Below are 17,900 nucleotides of genomic sequence, written 5' to 3'. Positions count from 1 at the left end.
TATTCTAAAATAATTTTTCTACAACTACATTTTATTTATTCACTCAAACGCATAATACAAATAGACTTATATGTGTTAAAATGCCCACAAAATTCTTAAATCTTGTCAATTTAGGATTTTTATTAAAAAACTAATTTCGTCCCAACTAGCTTTCTGTAAAGAGTCTTTTTTAGCATGTTATAATTTTTTTTTTCCTAAATAGACATTTATAAAATTTAATAAGATTTTTGACTACTATATAATGAAAACTGATTTTTGTAAAAAAAAAATTGTAAAAATCTCCTTACAGTTTCTTTATAATATTATATCCTCAAATCTTATATAGACACATAAAAAACATATAGAATCTTCTAAATTTTTATAAATAACCTTCATTTTGAAAATGGATTTCAAATTTTGACATTCAATTCTTGAATAGCACAAAAACATAATCGTAACATTTTAATACATACATTGACATTTGCCACTTTTCCTATCCAAATAAATCATATTCTTCGGCAAAGGTCATGTATATATAAAATAATGCTCACAGAAGGTTCAATAAATGTTAAAATGTAAAAATAATTGAATTCTCACAGTCCGATTGCCTATATCAATTTTATTAATATTCAAATGCAATGATTTCTGAAATTTTCTTTGTTATACATCACTTAAACAGAAGTTCTGAGAATATCTTATTCTCTCATTAACCGTTTTACAAATTTCATAAATTATCCCCATTTGTTTCCCCCACCAATTCATATACAAATGACTCCTGGGATTAAAAAGGCTTCGAAAGGAGAAATTTCAGTATGGGATTTTGGATGTTGATGTCTAAAATTGTTTTATTTCACAGAAGTTAAAACAGGTGTTAATGCCAAATTTTCTGCATGGCAAACCAAATTTACCCCTGGGTGGGAACCTCTAATTTAGACTATATTCATGTTCCATATTTAAAAATTTTATTTGTATGTATTCAAAATTTTAAATTATCTTACTTTGGCCATTCTCACTTTCAACACCGAATATGCTAAGTAGTACCACTGCTATTCAGTGGTACCAAGTTTCGATACTGGTAATTTATTCTTCTTCCTTTATGTATCATTATCATATAATAATTGCATGACTACTTTCGATTGTGTTCATAATGAGACTGTAATCTGCATGCTTGCATGATTCAACATTTTAAAGTTATTTATATTGAAAAGGCAGTTCGCCCACACCACTTACAATGTACGATACCTTTTATAGTCAATTTTGTTCATGGGGAAAAACATTGTTTAAATTAGTTTATTTCAAGAATGTAAATTAATTCAGGGTTTGTCGTTTTTGTTTTTACATAATTTGATCTAATTGGTGATAATCTTATTTGAGCCATTTTTTGTCAGGATTTAACTTATAATATAAAGTGATCAGCCTGTGTTGATGAAATTAGGTTTCCTTGATAATTTATTTTTGATATCTTCCAACCTAAACATTATGAAGCAATATATGATATTTTCCATAATTTTAATATTTTAAATGTATCTAATCTAACAATATTTGCAAAATAAATGATAGTTTTCATCTGATTTTCTAGGAGAAAACTTTATTGATAATGAATAATTGATTAGTTTTAACACCAAATTCAGCTGAAAGCCTCATGAACTCATTGAATAGTTTTCCAAGCATCTGGAATCACTATCCATCTCTATACTCATTAGCTATAGTCATTCACCACATAGTTTAGAAATATGACAACTAGAGACATATTACTGAGCCTCTCAACTTTTATACAACGTCTAATTTTCCTTCATTTCCATGATATTTGTGACATTTCAGCATATATATAAACTTTTTTTTCCCAATTTATATGGCACTATGATATAAAACTCATTTCATTATTATTTCGTGTAATTTGTTCCCCATTTTGGAAATTGATGTCTGTTCTATGGATGGCCTCTCATAAATCATTGGACAATTTTAGATCATTATAATACATATTGAGAGAAAGGGTCTTCTGTTCAAACATGAAGATAGAATATGCAAAAGCATAGTTAGTTAATTTTAGTGGTTTGAAATGATCTCCATCTAGTTGGACATGAAGTGGACCTATAGATTGTTTTGGTATTATGTTGTTGTTGGGATTCTTTTTCTTGTTATGAAAAAATCGCTTTTCATTTTCAACTACTGTACTTAGAAGGTCCTAATACTTCTATTTGGCTTTTCTGTCCACATATATAAGTTATATGTGCCTTTCTAATAAAATTGGAATGATTCAGGCAATATTATATTTTAAAATTTCTCTCTTGTTTTATTAAATTACCATACTTTATAACTGGTATTAGATTGTGATTTTTTTTTATAAAAATTTAAAATTTTCTTATTTCAGCTTCTGTTGATGTTGCCCAAAAGTTGAGTGACATGACAATCTCACTTAAGGTGGGTCTTTTTCTTTTTCCAAATGAAGAGATAAATTTGAGTACAGTATATACTATTTCAAATCTTCAAATTTTGATTTGAAAACCAGACAAATTGTAATTTTTCTGATCAGAATCGAGATATTTATATGACAAAAATGTTTATTCATTTGACGAACAATTTTAGTTTATTCCGATGCATGGGTGTGGTTATTGGGGAAAGCTCCCTGGTAATGGCAAGTCCATTTCATCCCCTCATAGCACAGCACATATGAAAAGCATGTTTCTACAAGTGTTGAGTATTCCGAACCATGAGATAGATAAAAAAAATTTTGCCACTGTATAGACTCGCCAATTTCTGTTGATTCCCGATTTGGGTCTGTATGGTGGTTAAACAAGTTTTTTCTCTGAAATAACTCTTAGTTTCTGAAAAAGGTGACTCAAGTCAGACACTATTCTAGTCATTGACTCAAGTTTCCTCGACACTGGTTTCTACTGGTTTCCAGCTTATATATTTCTGTTTTTTATGTTCCAAATAATTCATTTTACTTGAAACACACTGATTTCACTTATCAACTATTAAAAATAATTGTTAGTTACAGTAATAGCCAGGAATAGAAATGGTCTCATCTCAATTACAATTGAATGTTTTTATTTGATACAATTTGTCAAAAAAATATCTGAATAATGTGAACTTAAATTTATTATTTTACTGTATATTATGCAATATGCAGGAATTGAGATCACTGGAAGAAATTGTCAACCAAGTCAACATGAATCTGGCTTCAACATGTTCTTTACTTCTTGCATTATGGTCTCATGTCCTTGATACATCTTGCTTGAACAAACAGGTGATTATATAATCATTTTATCATCTATATTCACTCAAGAATTCAAAGCTTCAAATTTGTATCAGAGAGATGGCAGCAGAGAGCCAGAAACTGATACAGTAAAGTAAGCTGGCTCATAATTATGGTTAAAATGAATCAGTAAATTGATCTGATAAACAAAGTGAATTGACTAAGAAAGTATTACCCCAATAATCATTTAAAAGCAACTATCGTGCTCTGGGATATATTTCTGCACTGGAAATACATGGAAATAAAATTGCCTTCAGTGGTATACTAGTTTAATATGAGGTAAAACCAGGTTTAAGGCATGCCAATGTTGACAAAAAGTTACAGAAAGATTTTTATGTTAAGGGCTTGAGAAAACTCAAATCAAAATTCTTTCCAGAAAACTGTTGCGATGAGCGATATTATAAAATCAATTGGCCTATACACTTTTCATAGATAATTCAGTATTCAGTATTATAATTTAGTAAACTTGTGCTTTTCAGGTTCGAAAACAACTTGGTTTTAAGTATCACAAGCATAGAGTTCATCGTTTTCAAAATGGATTTTTTACAACTGAAAACCCACGCAACTCACAATTTGACGAAAGCAGGTCGGTGTCATATTTATTACATCTTTTATTTTTTCACTGTCTCACTCTGTATAACTTCACCATTCATTCGTTCTAAATTGATTGAATCTATGTTCAGTTCACCCAATACGTGGGCAGCTCTGTAGTAGCTGTATCAGAAATAAAAGTACAAGTTGTGAGCTATAGATCCTTTGATGTAGGTTGAAGGGATACCATAATTTATCTACATAATGGGGGATGACACAACTTGTCTGGATATTGTAGCCACATTCTTCATTGGGGACTTGGGGGGGGGGAAATTCCTTACTGGTTGGGAACCATGGGCTTACGCAAGCTTTCTGCAATTGTATGTTTGTATGAGAGTATTCTTAGTCAATGTAATGCTTTTCACTTTTCCTAACAAATATTGATTGTGATTATCAACAATAGAAATATTTAGATTTAGACCTCCATTTCAAATTTCCACTCAGACACCCCAATTCTGTAAGTTTGAAATTACATCATCTGACTCCAATGTTAACAAGCTCCTTTGAATTTCATGAAGTCCAATAACAAGATATTGTGATGGTTGATTTAGTTTCAGATAATATTTGTGAATCGCATGAGAATAGGTATGATAATCAAGTAGGAATACAGGGAAGCCCATGCTTGATTGAAATTTTTTTATACCAGAGTTATTTTTCACATCTTTTTCAATTTTTAGTAATAATAAGTGTAAATGATGCAAAGATAGTTTTACTTTAAAAATGGCAAATTACAGATGATATGATTTAATTTCATTGGTTGAAATACACATTGGTAAATTTTGTTGCAATCAAAATATAACCTTTACTGGCCTAGATATTTATATCGATCAAAAAGTAATGCTCAAACTAATTATCAGATCATTTTGTAGAAATTTGATAAGCAGATTTTTTGCAGTTTACCAACGACTATTTTTTAAATTCAATGCCCGCAATTAAGCATAACAAACTTAATTTATAGTTGAGGTCCGATCGTATTGTTAATATGAAAATTAATATAACCAAATACTCTATGAGTTAAATGGCAAAATGAAATTGTACCTAATGCAAAGTGTTGTGAGCCTATTGAAGACCATCGACAGTACACAGTGAATCACTACAATTCAGCTTATTACTATAGTCATCAATAGTCTTAAAACCTGTACCAAGCAGTATTGGGAAAAGTCTCTAAACACTGCGTTACGGGCATCCGAAGTCAAGTCAGTTACTAAGTTGAGACTCACTGGTGGTAAGTTGGTGGCAAGTCAGATTCATTCCCTTTCAATGGCCCGAGTCACTTCGAATCTTTGATGAGTGGGATTCAGTCCAACTTAATAAGCTTACCAACACCAAGCAGTTTTGCTTCTGACATTGGTCTGATCGCAAATATTAATAACAGGATATTAAGTTTCCGTACTAGCATTGTAAAAGGATGTTTTCACTTCCCAGATTAGTTTTTAATACATTGACGTCTGTATGGTCAAACAGGGAACATTAGTGTATTAGAGTAAGTCAGTTTAGTTATTGAAGTTTGCTTAAACAAAGTGAGTTATGGTTCGACTGTGCAAACATATATAAGGATTTAAGATTTCTACCTATACTTAGATCAATCATCTCTCAGCAGCATTGTTGTTATTGTCAATCATGTGACGAGTTAGGCGGCCTTTAGTATGATGAATAGGAAGTTTTAAGTAGTTTCGTTTGCTTACTTCCTGAGTGCTGTAGAATGGAGAGCAAAAATAATGATCATTTTTGTGGTAACTAAAAGCATATTTATTTGTCAGCTTATTGAAAAAAGGGCGGTCATATAACATAATCTCTCAGATTTTCTTCGTGATATGATAAAACTTTTAAAAGCAGAAATATAACCCAATTTGGTACTACCTACTTTAATTCAAATAAATCCAAGAGTGTCTTGTTAGAATTTGTTGTAAATGAGAATTACTATTTTTCCCTGGAATCAACTTAATGTATACTCAGATAGTCAATTATCATAGTACTTGTTCAAATCTTTTGATGTGAATGAAGCTTTTCATAGCTATCAATATCATTAAATGACTTCATCAAATTTCAAGATTCAAGAAATAATTGGGATGTTGTTATTAGCATTATGTTAAATTTAACAGATCTGTTTGCAAGCATTGTAACAATCCTATGTTTCTTATGTCTCAATGCTTTTGAAAATATCAAGTTCAGTTCAATATCCTTCCTACAACTTGATGTTTTTTCATGATGACCTGAAAAATTTCCTTATTGGCGGATCATCTATTAATATACTTTTTGATCTCCACTGGAAGCAATACATCACACTTAAGATTTAAATACCAGATTGAAGTATTTCCTATTCGGTCGCACATGAAGCAGCAGAGTATTGATCTTTGTATAATATAAGAAGGAGAAATTTGTTTGCTCTAAAGTTATGCGCCTCAAAAAACTATTTTCCTATTTCGAATTAATAAGCATTATGAGTTCATTGGCATTCACTCTTACCATTGAAAGTGATCTATTTTTATTCATAGCGCAGTAGAAGCAAAATTGTGTGCTGCTCTAAATATCCTGTATTGAACTGACAGTCCTTGTTGCTTGATATTTTAGATCTGTATGTGACAGGCGAAACGAGGATATTTGATCGAGGTATTAGTATTTAGTAAACGGCGAATATCGTATACATGTACCAAGTCTGTTATTATGTTTATATATTATGTAGGATACAACTTGGCCAGAATGGTTATATTTTATATACCGGTATGTTATATTAAATTGAACAAATTGAAATTTTGTGACAATCAGTATTTAGTGGCGTGTTAGGCTAATACTAGATCGAAGTAAGGTCAAGCACACTCGCTCAGGAGTAAAATAGACTCAGATTAGACCAGAGAAATTTAGCATTTTAATGATCAGATATGAGTCTCCTTCACTTCTGATCCAATTCCCTTAAAAATTCCTATATCTTGTCCTATTAAAAAGTAGGCTATACCTTACAAATTTCAACTAACTGGTTCATAGAAAGAAATGCTCTGATATTATTATCCAATTACTCTCATTTTCATGACCTTATCCCTAATTACAGTAACAAAGCTGGATGTCCTTAATTATTTCCACACAATTGAAACTAATATTATATCTGTATTGATCAATTAGGGTGATTAGTGGCTAATGAGAGAAATGAGAGAAAATAATACTAAGCCATGATCAATATCATTGGATAGTATAGTAAGAGTCACTTGATTGTTTCAATACCAGTCACCTATTGATATTTTACTTGGCAGGAAGTTATTGACTGGAATATAATTGGTTTTATTTCAGGAATGTTCAAAACAAATAGAATATTTGAGTATGTTTGAAATTCATTATATTTGATGAAATTTGGAATATTTTATTTAAAAATTAGGGATTTTGAGCCGTCAGACAAGCAGATCAGAACCTACAATATCTAACCAGTAACAAACAGCACAGAAAAAAAAAGACTTTTGTGTTGGTTTGAATATTCTGAACACAAAATAATAGTGATTTGTGTAAATTTTCACATTCCATATTCAGTTTATTTCAATTGTTAGTAATAAAATGTCAGGTTGATATATTGGATATTTTGTTATTTTAACAGTAATTCAGATCAGGTTATTGAAATAGAGATATTGTGTGATGTGGTTCTATTTTGATTTGTTTTGCTTACTTTGAATTGATTGTGATCTGAAGTACATTTCTAATAATAAATAACTATTTACTTGCCATAAATTTGGTTTTATTGCTGTGAAAACTCTTTTGATATTGCAAACAATAATAATGAAATTTTGTATAACTTCTATTTGGTTGTCACCAATGTTAGATAGCAGTCTCTAAACCTTGAGTCAAGTCGAGTCACTGGTCATCCAGGTTTTATGTAGAGTCAATCACTGAGTAGAATCTCACAGTAGTTAGTTGATGGAGATTCCTTGATAAATGGGCAAACTTGAATCCAGGGGGTTTGCGGGTCGGGCCCCCCTTTTTAAATGTAGATAAAAGCACTCTTCTGTATCGAACATAGCACTTTTTCATAACTTGAAACCCTAAGGACCTGCTAGCTGTTGCGTTCAAACTTGGCAATTAGATATTCTAGAGAATTGCCCCCCCCCCTTCAAAATTCGAGCCTCTCAAACACTCGTCATCTCATCTAGTAGTCGTAGTAGTATATTTGCAGTGCTCATAGACTTTAAAAATAATCAGAATTGGAATGTATGATTGTGATATTATGTTTACCAGTCTTTTCCAAATTTTTTAGTCTTGTCAATATTATCTCATATTACATACAGTACTGACATACGTAGCCTTTACGTTAAGTTTTTTATGTGTCATATTTAATAATGGGAAGTTCCTGAACTGTTTGCATTTTGATGACATATATAACAGTCATTTATAAATTTGTTCATTTTGCTCATTAGCAATTGCCCTTCTATAGAATGCGTATTATTCATAATTGCATAATTAGGGAAATTGAACTGCGTTTTATTGCATTACGCATATTTTGATAGGTTATGTGATTAATGTATTAATAAGCATTTTCTCTTTGTGGAATTTAGCCAATAGCCTATAATATAATTATTTTAAAACGGTTCGCAGAATTGATGGAATTAGTTATTATTAATAACCAACAAATATCTTAGTTCTTAAGAGTCTTTTTAGTTGTTCATGTTGGTCTGCAACGGAAAGCGGAAAGAATTTTTTTTTAGAATTTGTTATCAGTTAAGTCTATCAAAGAAAATAATATTTTATCGTAGTGATTACTCAATTAGACATCAAAGGATGTCATATGAATAGCACTATATGAATGTATGCTTGTATGATTCATTATAATGCAATCTAAACCTTTCATACCTTGCGATGCAAACAAAGCTCTGTTCAAGCAGGGGTATAGTCAAGTTAGACCAGAACAGCTAACGGGTCCGGCTGCAGGCTGTGTGTTTTTATGAGTCTTTAGGGTTCTAAAAAGCGTTTCAAGCTCATAAAAATTGTTATGTATGATACAAAAAAAAACTTTTTTTTACCTACATTTTAAAAGGGGGGTTCTAACCTGCATGCATGCCCCTGTGATCAAGCATCTACTGATATCTACCAATATGTTCAGAGCTACAATATTTTTGCTCGATTGTATGTAAAGTAATTTTAAACATTTCATCCAAAAATAATTTTGTTCGGAAATTTCATATTTATTAAACTATTTATTCTTAACTAATTTTGTTTCCATTTACTTCCTCAGAGTTTGTGCCGAGGTGCCAAAAAATTTTTGTACGAGGTCATGTATGGGCTATCAATAAAGTGGATGTACATTATTGGATTTAACATGCATTATAACAATCTGTTCCAAACGGTTTTTAAGTTGTTTATTTGAAATGATAGGTTCCACGAACGAAAGCCAATGTAAAATACCGATAATACTCAGCAATTAAGATTCCAATAAACTGAAACTACTTCAGTTCAGCAAATACGTAAACCAGTATAGTCATTTGATATTTGACCAGTAACGTAATAGAAATTTCAAATTTGTCACTGTTTTATGATGACGACATGTATTTTACATTTTATTCTAACCTATGTGTAATACGCTGCCCTTTACTCAGTAGTGGCATTTGTGGTTACTATGATCTATTTTTGATTAGCTACTGTTGCAGGTTTGGAACCTGATGTGTTGTTGGGATTTTATGAAAAATGTTGTTACTCAGTATGATAATTTTTCTGGAAAATTCACATAGTACAAACGCTATATTATTTAGCTTTAATATAAATTTGGTTATATAAGGATAGTCAATAACACATTCAGGAGTTAGCCAAAATGTTATGGCAAGGGAGCCAGCAAACGCATTATAGTATTTAGCTTTAATATAAATTTGGTTATATTATGATGGGCAATAACATTTTTTCGGTTGGTCTTTAAACCTGTTAGTGAAAATGGAGTTTGATAAGTGTGCCAGTAAGATGCTGATGTTGGTTATTATTAAGAGTGTTCGTCTGATATGAGTTAAATGGGGTGGATTATGGAAGTTATGTTTTTTTTTTTCTGAAAATACTCTGTACTATAGGTTTTGTGTGGTTGAATGTGGAAGGCTTTCAATCACAGATGTCGAAAATGAGTAAAAACATTCGAATCCATTTAAAATGAATTGAATGAATCGATTTTGTCGATAACGAATGGATGTTTTTAATTTCAAATGTTATTACATTATTGTTTTTTTAATAAGTATTGGGCATGATGTATGAGCGTAAAACCATTCTAGTCATTTTAATATTACTGGTATGTTGAATTTAAAAAGAATAAATTCATGGAATACACGCAAATTTATCTCATTTGAATGTATTAGCTATTCACATTAAACTTTTTTAAACATGCATAATTTAGTCAGATGTTACCATAGTTATGCATTTACACAATAGCCTCTCCTAGAATATATATAATTTGGTTTCATATTGAGTTGGTTTTAAAATCTACCAGAATATTTATCATTTTTGCATATTTTTGAAAACGCTATAGTCATATTAGACTTCCTGATTGCTGATACATTGTTAGTTTATATTAGAAACTAGCTGTAGTTTCGACTCGCATTACTCATCTTGATCAACTGAGATAGCTCAAAACATGATTGTAGTTTATATTTTTCAGTTTGTTGTTGTTGTTGTCTACGAGGATGTCACAAAATTTTTAGGACTTTTTTTAGAATAAAATTGAATATATTTTATGTGATTTGTATTTATTGTTGTAGTTTGTTTTCTATTTGAAAATGATTTTTTGGTTGTCCCCAACTTGATCATTTGCAGGAAATAAACCTATTTATGTATCTAGTACTTTTTTGTTTTTTATTTTATGGGTACAATTTATTAAAATTAAGATGAAGTTTTTTTTATTAAATTGATGATTTTTTTAAATTCATTTTAATTTTTGGGCTGTTTGGTTGTTTTTGATATCACTTATCATCTTGAAAATTGGTTTTCATATCTGACATTGAAAAAATCAAAAGTTCTTTGTATGTAAAAAGGTATATGTTATGGGTAATTTTTGCCATAATACTTTTTAATATCACCAAAATTAAAAATATAAGGAATGCAGATAAGAAATAAGAAATATTAAGTTAGTTCAATTTTAGTTTAGGAACCAATTTTAATATGTTATTTATTGATATCATGTGATACTTATCTTAGAAGGAACAAAGTATTAAGCTACATTGGTCCAATTTTTTCTACTTATGCACCAGTTCCTGTCAGGTATGTTGTGTTAACATTGCTTCTCTGTCGTTAAAGTCATATTCTTCTCACCTAGTGACCATTGTAGTTGTGCCAATGCATTCTTGTTAATAAGGCTTTTGCATTGGGTTTGCAATATTGCCAGGATTCTATGCAATTACTTTTTTTGTTTTTTTGTTTTTGGTCATTTTAATATGAATTATATACAAAAAACAGAACCAATGTCATTTGAAACATGTTTTCTAGAGAGAAAATAACTTTTGTGTAAACCGTCCAAGACTCATGAAATTAACTGTTGGCTACAATCAGACACAATCAGAAGTTTAATTGAATGTTAAATATACTTTCTTCATTTTCGTAGAAATATTTAAGAAATTAATGTGATCTCTATTTTGGGTCTCTCTGTATTTAAACTTTGTCTGTAGACGAATGTAGTTTGATTTCAGACTAAAAATGGAAATTTGTGGAAGGCCGGCCTTTTTCTTCTGGTCTGGTCAGCTTCTGTAGACTACAGCCTAGACATCTGTACAAGAAAATCATGATTGTGTCTATAATTTAATCAATAAAAACAACTTTTTTGATTTGTATACGAAAATAAAATGTCTGTTGCTGACCACACCAGACTAAAGCAACATCTGGTATTAATAATGATAATCCAAACACAAGTTAGAATAGCATTTTTTCCTGCTTGCCCTCAAATGAGTAATTGTATTTTTCATCTTCACTCTTGAGTGACAATTATTTTTAAAATCATACAGCTGGTTTTCGAGTTAGACATATGTTTAAAATTATAATACTTAACTTTAGTATTGTAATTAGGTCAAAAGTTTGATGTAAGGACATTCATTTCTGCGTCACTGGTGGCCGGCAATTAAAACATTTTATTCGAATGACACTAGGAAATTTGGAAAAGTTTTTTTTTAAATTTGAAGCATCAAAATTTTTTCGGTCAATTTTTTGCAATTTTTAGAATAGGCATCATGCTATTAAACTAGAAATTATGTAGGTCTTCTAAAAGTTTTTAAAATAGCACTTCTCTTGCTTCTTCATAGGGCAAGCGGTACTCTCGTAGTATGTGTACAAAGTCAGGGTTAGGCCATAATTTTATTCCGATTTTCCCTATTTTAGTTCCATTACCAGTTCGGGGACTGTTTGTGTTAGCCAAGTGAATATACCCTCTGCCCATTGGATTCTGTCCCTTTACACAACCTGATGTAAAGTAGGCGAACAAAATTAACTACCTATTGGTACACATACTTCTGGAGCACCGATAAAGCATCATATTAAATATATTAAAAAAAGAAAATGTCTGCAAAAGTAAGCGATTACGCTAAGTTTTGAGGTAAAAAAATGTATATTTTGTAAACAATCATTTTGGTGAAAAAAAATAGAATGGATTAGTTTTGAGTTGGGTTTACGCGAGGTCATCTATTCTTTCTTTGTGCTGATGGGTCTGTATATATGTAATTCAAGGATGTTGTAGCTAGAATAGTGATTTCTCTATTGATTCGTTGCACAATTTATGAATTTAAATATTTTCGACATTCATTTTATTCGATATAGTACTGGTAAATTTTAAATAATAAATTATTTAGAACATTTTCATTCAAAATTAGGGTAGATCAAAGCAGACTTTTTTTCAACTGGTAGAAAACAACACAGATAATTTTTGTCGTTTAGATGTGAACAACATATTATGATGATATAGTAACTTATGTAATCTTCCACACGACCTTGCCCCCAATTTACAATGTGTTCTGTTCAATATTCTATTTTCGAAGATATTTTTTCAGAACGTACCGGTATTTGAAATAGTAAAATATTCGGTTTTGGCCATCCTCACACTTTTAACTGTCAATCTTACAATAACGATTTTTATCCATACATCCTGATAAGCAACAATTCAAGACAAAAATAATAAATAAACGCTTAATAAACAATTTTATTTCAATCAAAATACATTACTTATAATGAGCTTGTTTCGTCTTAGCATGAATACATGTTAGACATGCTTCCTATGTCATTAGCCTGTGTACTGGTGTTTCAATTTAATAAATTTTTTTGCTATTTTGGGAGCGTCCTGTCGGTGTTGTTTTTGTAGCGATGCCCTTTCTTGAAAATCATGTCATTTTTTTAATCATATATGTATATCTGAATATAGTAAATTTCGAAGCTGAAAATTCTTCAAATTCTTGAAAAACATGTCTTTTTTCTATTTATATATTTATTATATTTGGAAGCTGAAAATTTGTAGAGATTTTGTTTTGGTCTGTTATATATAGACACGCTCACAAAAATTAAATACATTGAAGGTAGCAAACTCGAAACAATTCATGTCAGCAGCACAATCAGAAAAAAAAACAGCCATGACATAGTGAAAAATGTAATTTGAGAAAAATCTGTTATACATCAGGATTTCACTGTAAAGATGGAAAATTTTACATGAAACATTCCTTTTTAATTGTGATTATCTCGTTTTGTAAAAAACTTTCATTTTGTGTAGGGTAATTTTGAAATTTAGTAAGTTGGATTCCGAGAGCCAGGCTAAAACCGAATAATCTACCGTTTTGATATATTATACAAATTAAATGAAAGTCCCATCGGTTATACTGTGAGACTTCTCTAAATCAGGGTTTCCCAAACTTTTAAGCTTGCGGCCCTTCAAGTATATTAAAGTTTTCCGCTGCCCCTGTTAGGTCGACATTGTTATGCAAGCTTGCTTCTCTGATCCTATGTTTTCTTTCCGAATAGTGAGATTTTCATGTTTTGCACTAGTTTTAATAATTGTGTTCAAATCGAGAGTCTAAAATGTACAATGGACATAGTACTTTGTGTGAAATTGATATACTCTTTGCGACCCCTTAACTTTGTTATGCACCCTCCTTCGGGGTCGCGACCTCCAATTTGGGAAGCCCTGCTCTAAATGATATTTTTACAAAGAATAATTTCAAAATTATTTCGAAAATCAAAAGTTTTGAATAGGAATAAAATTAATTTCGAATATTTGAAAGCTCTCTCCGAACAGCATTTTTCCAATGCAACTGTATCAGCGTTTGTTTAAAATTGAGGATCAAATTTATCGTTTCAATTTTGAAATTCCTAAATCTCATCATGTAAAGATTTTCATTTCTATTCAACTATTTTTGTTTTGAATTGCATACTGGTTGAATTGTCTTTTTTAAAGATATGGAGAACTGGTATAATATACACACACCCTCATTGTTTATATCTACCCGCATTCAATTTTTTGTTGAAATCAAATTATGTTTGTCTGGCTCAATGTTACAAAAATATATTTGTGTTAATGTGCAGCAAGATTCTTAAATAGGTATCCTCATCGTTGCATAAGTTACAGGGGTCACCCAAGATTTTCTTAACGAGGCGTTGGGGGGGTTGCGCTGCGATTAAAAAAACATTCCATCAAAGGCACAATTTTGAATAGAAGGATATAAGTACTTCTTCCAGTAGAAGCACAATCAATACCACTTGGTATAATGATGTTATCATACGCAAGTATGAAATAATAATGCATATTACGTAAGTGGTATAATTTTAACATTGAATACATTATCTTTTCCTTATTAGATATGGTATATATAATTGGATGGCGAGCGAAATTCGAACATCAAGATATTTTGTGGAATTACCAGTTCTGCCCATTCATAATGAAGAAGCAGATGGAATGATCGATACGTTACCTGTTATATTTGAAGACATTTTTACTCATCAATGTAAAAAAGGTGAATTTCAACTTGTTAGCTAAATCTTCTATATAGTGAGGCGCACTTTATTGCCTATTAGTTACTGTTGCATGAGGTTATATATGCAATCTTTTTATCAGAGATTTTTCTGTTTTGAATTTAGTGTGAACAAAATTCAAGGCAAGGAAAGCCATTTTTTGCAATCACCCGATTGATTCGATTTAGAAAAAGTAACTCAGTAATATACTTCTGTTATATTTCTTGGTTGAGATTCGAAATGTCTTGACTAGGAAAGGAGTGTTTGGTCTCAACACTAGTTGACCAAATTATTGAAAACTTTTATTGGTAGGAATTTTTCAAAAACTACTACTTTTCATATATTACTATTCTGTCTGGAAAAATATTGCCAAATTTTAAAGATTCAAAATGAAATTCATCAACAAAGCATGGATTATTAACGCCTGCGTCTTTATGATTAATAATAAGACGTGACATTTTGAGGATTTGGTATTTCATCTCCTCTATTTTTACTCTCTGTGAAATTTGCGAAGATTCGTGTGAATAAAAGTAAACTGTTTTATGGCCGTTTCCATTTTCTAACGTTTTTAAAAATAGTCTCAATGTATCATTAGATAACAGTGGCTAATTGTATAGTACATGGCCATGGATAAGTGTAGTTAAAAAAATTTTTTATATCAATGAAAACTATTTTTGCTTTTTTTAGAACCAGTTTTCAAACACAGATCGGGCTTGGGCATATTTTCTCGATCTGCTGCAACATCTTCCTCTCAACATTTATCATCAGCATCATCATCTACCTCCAATAGCAATCAGAATGGTTTTCTGAATGTCACTGAAATATTAGGTTTGTGAAATTTTTTTTTCACCAAATTTTTGGTTTATAAAATATGTTTATACATTTTCAATTTTGATTCAACTGAAGTCATGACACTTACCTGATTTTATTTTCGTTGATGACTTATTTTTCGATAACACTAACACTATAAGGATAGATTTATTGTTGTTGCCTCCATTGTAAATGGAGAAATCATATTCTTCAGTTAAATTTAATTTCCCTATTAAATGGAATTATCTGAACCATCTTTGTTATTTTGTTAGCTTGTCGAGTCCATGTCAGCATTTTTTCGTATCAGCTTTCCTTTTCTCTCTCGTTAAATTTGAAAATCCGGTTCTTTGTTATTATTTAAAAAATTTTCATTGTACAATAGGGGTATTTTGAGGTATTTTCTAGTCATCCATTACTTCATATTAAATTTGGTATTGAGTATAATAAAATAATCAAATCTATACAATTGAATCATTTCTGTATGAAACCTTATTGTTGGTTATTGTTATTGATGAGAAATAAGGTAGTTTTGATTTAGATAACTTTACCTTGATAAATTTACCTGGAATTTCTCAGTCATGCCTTTTGTACTTTAGGTCAGGAAGAACGAGATTTGAAATCACCAAACAGTAGTATAAGTAGTTGTGGTGAAGTCTGTGAAACTACGGTTATGAATAATAAAGAAGAAACTGCAACAAATGCTTCTCAGAAAAGAAGAAAATATTCTGGATTGTTTCGGAAACGAAAAGGAAGTTATAAATTGAGGTAATTTGCCTGATCATATTTTTATTCAGTCGAAAGATTGCTCAAACATTTGGTGATCTTTAGTCTGTTCAGAGCTGTAAAGTTTGGGAAGATTTATAAACTGTCAAGCTCCAGAGTTGGCATAAATTTTGACCGTATGAAAATTTCGCCATTGATTCTAGTTTTGAACTCTGAGAAAACTGAATTTTAAAGCATAAAAGCATGCCACACTCAGTCTCTTTACTGTTACAAAATAGCAGAGTAGTTAATTAACCAAGTAAAAATGCCCGAATCAGCTTACATTATCTATTTCTGTTCCATGTCAGAATAAGCTTGTTCTGTGGTTAAAAAGGGTTTTCTGTGGTTTGTACATCCTTTGCAATTGATTTCAATCTTGCTAAGAATGATCTGCTTATGACGACCAGGAGAAAATCTTTTCTTACTTCTTATAATCTTGCATTTTAGCCTTTGTGATCAGTTTTGATTGGGATTTTTTATATTGTATTCACAGGGCAGAGAGATTGAGTGTATCGGATGATGAATCTACAAAAGTAACGTTAGCTGAGTTTTTATCAAGCATCGGTGACAAAAAACCTCAATCTTCAAAAAATAATAAATCTTTCGCCTCTGGAACATCTAGTGGTAAAAATATATTTTGTTTAAAATAACTAATTTTTAAAATAAATTATTTAATTGGAGAATTGATTCTATTATGGCACTTGAAATGAAAACAAGAATTTTTTTAAATTTATCAACGGACCATTGACTTCAAATTAATAGTTGAAGATGAAAAAAGTCTCTACAAATATATTTTTATTGTGTGCGGGCCTGAATTTAATACCAAATTTTGCTGGTTTTTATTATCCAATGATATGGCTTCATATGATTGATAATTAAAATTCTATTAAAATATTTCTGGATTTTGCTGACATTTGTCTAGTTATGTCTTATGGTCTGTAAAAAACGCTATTGATTTTGCCAGGCTCTTCAAAGTCCAAGTCATCTTCCCAATCTCGCCACACAAAATTGAAAGCTTCGTATTCAGCTAACGATACTCAAGCAAATAAGAATAGCAAACGTAAGAAAAGATCTTTCACCCATCACAGACGAAGTCTTGATGAAGGAGGTATCAGTCCTTATCAATGTATTTGATTTGTTATTGATTACCTTGAGAATATTTTTATCGTTGGCTCAAATCATTCACTCAACTGGAGTTGTACTCGAGAGGATGTTACTCATAAACTCAAATGACTGGAGTTATCTAAATGGCTAGACTCAAACTCGTCATCAACTGACCCGCAAGTCGGACTTAACTCGGTGATTAACGCAAATTGGTCCAAGGCTCGGCGTGGACTCGGTGACCTTTGATTCGATGCGTTTGGGAGCTTCCACTCAACATTAATTTGGTGGACTAAACTATCCGCTAAATCTACTTGATGCCCATTTTTTAATTAATGAATCAGGTGTTTTTCAAATAACTTAAAATGTTCTTTGTAGCTTTCTTTTTGCTTCATTTTTTGTGTCATTTTTACTTTAGCGAGTCTTCAATATTGGAAAACCAATTCAAAAATTGGCCCATTGCCTCTAATGAAAA

At 30.8% G+C, this 17,900-nt stretch overlaps 1 protein-coding gene across 4 annotated transcripts in view; it reads left to right on the top strand.

Annotated features, from left to right (window-relative positions):
• Positions 1–17,900, top strand: part of LOC120345293 (protein FAM135A-like) — a 41,931-nt gene that overhangs the window by 10,559 nt on the left and 13,472 nt on the right. For all 4 annotated transcript variants that reach the window (XM_078114914.1, XM_078114912.1, XM_039414685.2 and 1 more), the window contains 8 exons: positions 2,351–2,400; positions 3,113–3,229; positions 3,718–3,824; positions 14,600–14,754; positions 15,440–15,580; positions 16,159–16,327; positions 16,818–16,948; positions 17,289–17,432. In XM_078114914.1, coding sequence (XP_077971040.1) covers positions 2,351–2,400; positions 3,113–3,229; positions 3,718–3,824; positions 14,600–14,754; positions 15,440–15,580; positions 16,159–16,327; positions 16,818–16,948; positions 17,289–17,432 — 1,014 coding nt within the window. The remainder of the gene's footprint in view (positions 1–2,350; positions 2,401–3,112; positions 3,230–3,717; positions 3,825–14,599; positions 14,755–15,439; positions 15,581–16,158; positions 16,328–16,817; positions 16,949–17,288; positions 17,433–17,900) is intronic.

The sequence above is a fragment of the Styela clava genome, chromosome 8, assembly GCF_964204865.1.
Source record: "Styela clava chromosome 8, kaStyClav1.hap1.2, whole genome shotgun sequence".
Taxonomy (NCBI): Eukaryota; Metazoa; Chordata; class Ascidiacea; order Stolidobranchia; family Styelidae; genus Styela; species Styela clava.
Note: the sequence above shows the minus strand (reverse complement) of the source record. Positions and strands in the feature narration are given on the sequence as shown.